The sequence below is a fragment of the Alosa pseudoharengus genome, unplaced genomic scaffold (genome assembly GCF_046254945.1).
Source record: "Alosa pseudoharengus isolate Yale_2024_CS ecotype anadromous, Long Island Sound unplaced genomic scaffold, YU_APseudo_1.1 YU_APseudo_1.1_scf_15, whole genome shotgun sequence".
NCBI classification, from domain to species: Eukaryota; Metazoa; Chordata; class Actinopteri; order Clupeiformes; family Clupeidae; genus Alosa; species Alosa pseudoharengus.
Window position 1 is genome coordinate 20,936,550 of NW_027468620.1, and position 8,068 is coordinate 20,944,617.

Genomic DNA, 8,068 nt, shown 5'->3' on the forward strand with positions numbered 1-8,068 from the left:
GCACATTCCCCTTGATATTGGGCGTTATTTTTTATGGAGAGTAGCCCTATGTTAATCATCAGAAAGAAAATTATCATGATCATCCAACCGGAATTCATGGAACCGGCTATGTGGTTGCTCAGCAACATTTTTAAAAACATGTATCAACACCTTCAGATTACACTGTAATCACATTACATTGTACATATGATCAGAAACAAAACAAGTGGAAAAGTCTTAATGTCAATTTTCATTACAACATATGCCTGAATTCTCATGAATATATCAGAATAATAAAAGCTGTACTAAGCACTAAGCGTTGCATACATCTCTGCTGATGATGCGTCACAGACACAATCTCAGAGTGTTTTTAGAGACTTTACCCACCCATGCAGTGGCTCATTCTAAGCCTTTTGTATGCAAACTGTTTTACTGGCTGGCACAAGGCTAACACGTCATATGGGGAAATCATAACACACGTACAACAAGCATCTTCAACTGGCAAAGTGATGCAGTCTGAACATCTGACTTCTAACTTCTGGATCATGTTAACAATGAGTAAATGATTTGACATCTTCTACAACTCTAACATTCTGTTAACTGCTACCTATAAAGAGATTTTGGGACAGAATGAGCCGAATGATGCCAAGGTAGTAAGCTGCAACTGAACATTTCAGCTATACAACATAAATTGGTTTATTATTCATTTCTCTATATTTCAAGCCTTCCCTTCTATACAAACTTATCTAACTTAGCATGTGTGTGTCGACTTTGGCGTGCATTTACTAAACTAACTACAGCAATACTGAAGTCATGAGCATCCATTCAGTGTTACATTTGAAGAGCTCTTCTCCAAAACACTATAAATTCATTTTTTTAAAACATTAAGCCATGTTATTAAATAGTGTATTTCAGCTAATACCATTATGCATTAAAATGTTATTAAAATTATAAAAAATGTTATTAAAATGTTAAAAAATTAAAATGTTTTAATGCATTTCAATGTATTAAAATGATGGGTATGTTTTGGAAAAGAGCTCTTCCTTTGATTGTTTGTTTTTCCCCTGAGAAGAAGCTATATTTGGACACATTTGGACGTGCTTTGATTACAGGGGTGAATAAGATTGTGTTCGCCTTCACACAAAAAATGCATTCTGGCAAATATTCAGTGTTAATGGCAACTCTCAAAGCCTTTGATGCCAAACAAACAAACATACGAGCGCCTGCATGAAATATAACAGCCACAGTTAGCCACAAAGCCTTCAGAAGGGCAACAGCAGCTCCCAGCCTTCTTTCCAACAGAACTTCAGTGTTTCACATGTCTCTGTGACACTGCACAAGCTCCCCCCCCAAAAAAAAAAAACATGCCAGCACCTGCACCAAGTCATTGCTGCAGTTAACCACAAAGCCTTTAAAAGAGCAACACAGCCTGGCAGCGCCACAGCACAGCACAGCACAGCACAGCACAGCGCACCACCCTAGTTCCTCACATGCCTCCCCCTGTGGCAGTGCACGTGCAGGGCTTCTCAAGGGCAGCACAACACCAGCGCTGGCACACCGCACCAGGGTGGGAAGGTAAACACCACACTGCAGCAGTTGCAATTCCCCAACGCATGGAGACTCTCAAGCCAGCACAGCGACCGCTCGAGTCCACACAAGAGAGGCAAAGCGCAAAGGGTTACAACCGCTGACATTAGTGCCAAGTATCAGCATACAGGTCAAGTTTAGCCGGTTCCCTTGTGGGATTGCGGTGCTGCAACTGCGCGGCACGGTAGGCTGTTGTCCCTTACCGGCACGTCCGGAGCGCTGGTCTCGTTGCCCATGGCGGAGCGGGAGTCACTGGGAAAGGAGACGCTGTCACGGAGCTGATCTCACATCAGTCCACGTCTGGAGGCCACACAGCACTGGAAGAGTCGGGACCCACCACTAGAACCAGAACCGTCTGGGTCCGACCAATGGTGAGGGAAAAACAGAGCCGCGTGAGCCAGAGCTGCAAGTGCACCAGGCAGCCAGTCGACAAGCTCTCACTAGCTCAAAGACTCGCCGGGCCCTTGCAAGTTATGCAAATGGTATGAGAGATGTGTGTCTCTATATCTGTGTGTGTGGTGTGTGTGTGTGTGTGTGTGTGTCTGTCATGTGTTGAGATTAGAGGCCCATGATGTCAGAGCTTTCACCCAGAACAAAGTGCAAGGCTGCTCTCTCCTGGTAGGAGCAGAGACTTCTGGGAACACTGGGAGCATTTGATGGCCTCCCACACGCAGATAAATGCTAATCAGGACCTTAGGGGAACTTGATACCAACCACTTGACAATCCAGATGAACAGGAACAGGAGTGCCACTCAAAAATACACACGCTCAAGTTAACAGACAAACAAAGTAAGTTCAGACAGACTACACACCTTTGTGTTTTCTGCAAAGTTGAGGGAGAGGTAAACTCTAATCATATTTACATTCAGTCTTGCATTGTTTCACAAAGTTTTCCTAAAGTGGAACTCAATAAAATAGCCTTGAAATGTAGAAACGTTATATGAGCATTTTTAAGCCATGATGTAGAAACGTTATATGAGCAAATTTTGAGCCATGACTTTAACTGTCTCACCAAACACAATAGCTCAGCTGCACTGGCAAACACTATAGATCCAGTTGGATCTTTATATGGTAGTGGGTGGATAACGAGAAACACAGACTGATCTGGAGTCTGTATTGGCCTTTTCCATGAATCAACAGTGGGGCTTTAGAAAATTGCTCTCTTACAGATCAGGTATGTATGACTTTTAATCTTCTCAAGTATGAAATACCAGACACAAGCCTCTCCCTCTCTCTTGTCTCGAACACACACACACACATTCACGAACACACACACACACACACACACACACACGAACACACACACATTTTCAAAATCAATTTTCAGAAGGATGAATGAGGACTACCCCAAAAACCAAACACAGCGTGAAGAAATTGTACTTTCAAAAAAGAGATTCAAGCTCAAATCTCACTGACAAACACATGGAGATCAGCTGTTACTGGCCAAGTCAAGTGGAGCTGACCCTAAATAAACGCTGCCAGTGGAAACTCCTGTGCAAAGGAAAACCACTGACAAGAACCACATTATCCAAACCCACAGAGCAGGAGAGCTGGGCGTTAAACGCTCCGCTTTGCGGGTTTCACATCTGGTGGGAGGGCTGTCAATGTGTATGATCATGTGAGCGAGTGATGAAAGAGAGGATTATTACACCCCAGACATCCACTTACAGTCCTCTCCCCTCTAACTGTAGAAACAACTGTATATTTTCTCCCTCTAAACGATTCTGTCTCTCCGAGTCCTTCAGTTTGTTTTGTCTTGGCTAGAGGGGAGAGGACTGTAAGTGGACACACTCTTAAAGACTAGTGTGCTCAATGTCCATTTTGTCTGGGGTACACAATATACATGCAGTATGATAAGATAAGCATGCGACCTCGAGACTTCAGATCAGTGTGTCATTGTATTGTCGTCCGATTATACAACATGCCTCTAAGATTGCATACATGTCAGAAATTCACAGGAATGTCCAATATCTTCTATAATCAATTATTCTAAGAAATCAGTCACCTCCTGACACTAAAGTGTGAGACATCCAGTAAAACATACAGGAGTGAGCCGCAATTCTCAGGCCTGTCACTAACGCCGAAATACACATCCTAATTCTCCCAACAGCCGTCGGTCTTTACCTGGCACTGATGTCTTCTCTTCTCTCTATATTTGTCTCCTTTGAATCAGACATTTGCTATTGCTCTTTGCTATTGCCCTTTCCTGCCTGTCTCTTTCCCCTCTATTTCTCTATCCCTTGTTCATCCCCCTTTCATTCCTCCACACAATCCGGCACCTCCTCCATCTCTCGCCTCTCGCCACTGATCCTCGGGCCATTAATCACCCTGTCTCCTCAGGTCCTCACATCCTCCAGGCGGCGAACAAAATGTGTGGGAAAACTGTTTACTCAAGAGCCTGTTCATCTTCTCCCATACTGTGCACTCACACACACATAAACACACACAAACACTCACACTCACACACAAAACCCCAAACACTCATTGTATCCGTCTGCTCAGCACAGTCACAGGACTACTGGAACTGGTGAGATAAGATACGCAGTGTGATAACGAGCAGCAGGGTTGAACAATTCGCACCACTCTTGACGTGCGTCACAATTTGTGTACAGGTGATTACAGCACCATGGGGAATAACCTATATGGACACTAAAGATTTCCCAGAATATTTTGAGGATCTTTCTACAATGCATTCCAAATCAGAAAAAAATATCCAGTGATGCACATGTTGTGTATCATTTGCCACTAAATATTGTATATTTCATATTGCATAATAATATGTTTGACTTAAAACTGTATTATAGTGAGACTAATTTCTTCATAGCCCTGCCCTGCTAGAGAAATATATGCATTTTTGTCTCATTATAACATTTATCCTTTAATGCTGGAATTGCCTTTCTATCTGAGGTGCCCCAGTGAGATGCTCCTGTCTGGGGTAATCTGTTTAGGGAGATTGTGTGAGTGAGTGGGTGACCCAGTGCCCAGGGCACTGCTCCGGCCGGGAGTAATCCCAGTGGGCTAATCCTATTGGCATCCATCAGGTGGCAGATTGCGCTGTCTGTGAACAGGGCGGCGGCTCCGTCTGTGGACGCCAGCGACATGGCTTGGCCTGGACTCAGATTAAAGCGTGAGGGACGACGAGTCTGACTACGCCCCCCTCCTCTATGTCTCCCCCTGCTGTTGTCCTATCGGCCCTTCCATAATACACACACAGACACACACACACACACAGACACACACAGACACACACACACACACACACACAGACACACACACACACACACAGACACACACACACACACACACACACACACACACACACACACACACACACACGCTCAGACTCACTCACACAGTCACACATAGGAAATAATTATAGGTCATTGGACACTTACTAAACACGGACCTGTCGGATATCTGCCAAGCTCTTCCAACAGAACACTTGCTCCAGCAGCTGACCACAGATGGACAGCGCAGACCAAGGGCCATAAAAGCATCAGGAGTGCACACTAAAGCCCTATCATTTTCAGATCAGTATTACAACAGCCATTTATTCCCACAAAATGGCATCAAAACAGATCGTGAGAACAGTGAGTTTGAATAAAAATAACAAATAAATAAATAAGATGAAGTAGGTCTCGCTGAATCACTCACAGCTTGCCACTGGGTAGGTCAGTCCTGTTCACTGGTGCAGACCCCCAACACCACAAGGATAGTGTGTGTGTGTGTGTGTGTGTGTGTGTGTGTGTGTGTGTGTGTGTGTGTGTGTGTGTGTGTGTGTGTGTGTGTGTGTGTGTGTGTGTGATCTCATGTGACTGGGCAAACTGCTGGGTAGGGGTGCAAGGTTTGTCAGGAAGCACTGACCTGAATATGAAACGCTTTATAAATAGACTCAACACTCCTCTCTCACACACACACACACACACAAACACACACACACACACACACACACACACACAGACACACAAATACTCACACTCTCCTCCCCCGTATCCCTGCGCTAGGATCAGTCAAAACTTATTTCCGTCTGTTCCTCCTGCAAGGTGGTGTCATGCGCTTGTGTTTCATATCAAAATAAAGCCTCACATAATCTCCCAGTCCCCCCACCACTGCTGACACATGGAAGATGACTCCAGACAGCAAAACCACAACACAACACATGAAACAGCCTCCTCGCTAGCTCGCTAGTCCAAAGGAGACACTTCCACCACCACACTCCACTGCGTTTAACCACAGTAGCATACAAAGCAAAGCCCAGGTAAATGTGTTTACCTGTCGAGACTTAAGACTGAGATATCCCAGCAGGCCGTTTGTGAGAGTGGAGTGTGCAGCGACAGCTTGTCAGGCATGTGGGAGGGCTCCGTTCCGAGAATGGCAGGGGCTACCGTTTCCCCTTTTTTTACCTCCGTCAGCAGCGCAAGAGCTAGAACTGTAGTCATATGATGAGCAGACAATCGAGCCAGGCCCCTCTTTTCCCCTCCCCTCTGTTTCACACACACACACACACACACACACACACACACACACACACACACACACACACACACACACACACACACACACACACACACACACACACACACACACACACACCTCACTCAGTCATAAAAAGCATTCCACTGAGGACCCTAGACATTTTTTAAAAGTCACCCAAACAAAGGAGGCTAATCCTCCTGCGTTGTTGCAGCCGGGGAGAGGAGCAGGATCCTCTGCCCTGCCAAACACCTCTCTCCCCAGGCGCCACTGACCACAGCTTCACCCTCCAGTCCTGCATTAGGCAAGCTCTATTTTGAGTGACCGAAGCGGCTCCCCTCCCCCCCCCCCCCCCACCACCACCACCCACCCACAAAGTTGCAAATATCAACAAGACACAAGGTAGTTGTTTACGAGTCGGTCAACGTCGCCAAGGGATTTGCGTCTTGTGTGAATAATTCAAGCGTGTAAATAATTAATCCCATTGACGAGCTCGTAAGTATCTGTTGCCAGATGTTTTCTGGGTGAGAGGGTTGGTATTCTGGGTGAGACACCAGACAGTTAAACAAGCTTAAACTTGGATGCAGACAGAATCTCACCGCAGTCGCACTCAAAACTGATAAGCGATTGATCCGTCTCTTTCCACCGACACAAGCGTTTTTCTACACCTTTACAGAAATGCAGACACGAACACAAAGTGACAAACACTCACCCAGCTCTACAGAGGAAACACAGGGAGAGAGAGAGAAACCCGAGCCCTCAGGTTCACGTCTAGTGGCTGTCTGCACCTCAACAGAAGCTCTTAAATTATGGGTGGTGTGTTGTTGTTGTTGGGGGAAGCAACTGTTATGGGACTTGTCTTGTTGCCTGCGTTCCCGTCTTTGACAGAGGCAGAGAACACAGCAGCGCTATATCTGTTCCTAGTCCAGAGCTCGCCTAGCGAGGGTGGGGTGAGGAGGGGGTGCAGTGCGGGGGGTGGGGGGTGGGGGGGCTATTAAGATGGTGAGGAAGAGGTGAACAAGGCAGAGAGGGGAGAGTTGGATGGGGTCTGAACTGGAGCAGTCAGTTGCGTCAATGGCATGTCATGGGACAGGATGAGGTGATCAACTGGAGGGTGTTTTGATGGTGCTTGGAGAGGGGTGGGTGGTTGGCAGTGTGCGAGGGGGTTGTTTAGGGGGACACTCGCGCGCTGATGGGCTGACAGACAGGGGCCTGGGCAACGCTGTAAACAAATAGCCGGACTTGGCAGGAGAGGTCGTGCTCTTCCTTGCGCTCTCGCGCTCGCTCCTCGAGTGTCCATCCCTGGCTCTGGGGGCCCGCAACATGACGCAGCAGCTCTCCATCACGCGGTCTGAACTCTCTTTCTCTTCCCTCTCTGTGTAATGCTCCCCCCTTCCTTCGCTCTCTTTCATCCCCGCTCTTCCCTTCATACCTCTCTGGAGGGCATGTGCGATTGATATTGATGTTTGTGTTGTCTGAGCTTTTTCCACTCCTTTCATCCTTCTCTGCTTCTCAGAATCTCTTGGTCTTCCAAAGTCTCTCGATGTTTTCCACTTTTAGCTCCCTTTTCCCTGTTTCCTCTCCCGTCACTGGTCTTACGCCCCTGGAGGGACTAGGAGATTGGACTTAATGTTCATATTGTCCAAAAATCTCCCCTCCAGCGCAAACTCCCTCTCCCTCTCTCCCTTCTCTCCCCCCCCCTTTTCTCTCTCTCTCTCTCTCTCTCTCTCACTCGCTCTCCCTTTTCTTTCTCGCTCTCCCTTTTCTCTCTCTCTCTCTGTCCCTCTCAGTTATCATTTTTTCTCTACACTCTCCACTGTCCACCATGCGCATGTGTGTCTATGCACCACCATGCGCATGTGTGTCTATGCACCTTCAACAGAGCACATAATGTCTTAATGTCTGAAGTACAGTAACAGCTTCAGCACTAACATGCATACAAACATGGTCATGGCAATGAGACAGGTAAAGAGGAAGGGAGACCTTTCACAGAGAGAATAAAGTTGAAGAACTGAGAGCAAGTGAAAGA

General features: G+C 46.6%; 1 protein-coding gene across 1 annotated transcript in view; it reads right to left on the reverse strand.

Annotated features, from left to right (window-relative positions):
* tacc2 (transforming, acidic coiled-coil containing protein 2) overlaps window positions 1–1,932 on the reverse strand; it is a 68,580-nt gene extending 66,648 nt beyond the window's left edge. Inside the window, exon 1 of the mRNA XM_076285850.1 lies at window positions 1,770–1,932. Coding sequence (XP_076141965.1) covers window positions 1,770–1,802 — 33 coding nt within the window. The 5' untranslated portion in view covers window positions 1,803–1,932. The remainder of the gene's footprint in view (window positions 1–1,769) is intronic.
* Between the last annotated feature and the right edge of the window lie 6,136 nt (window positions 1,933–8,068).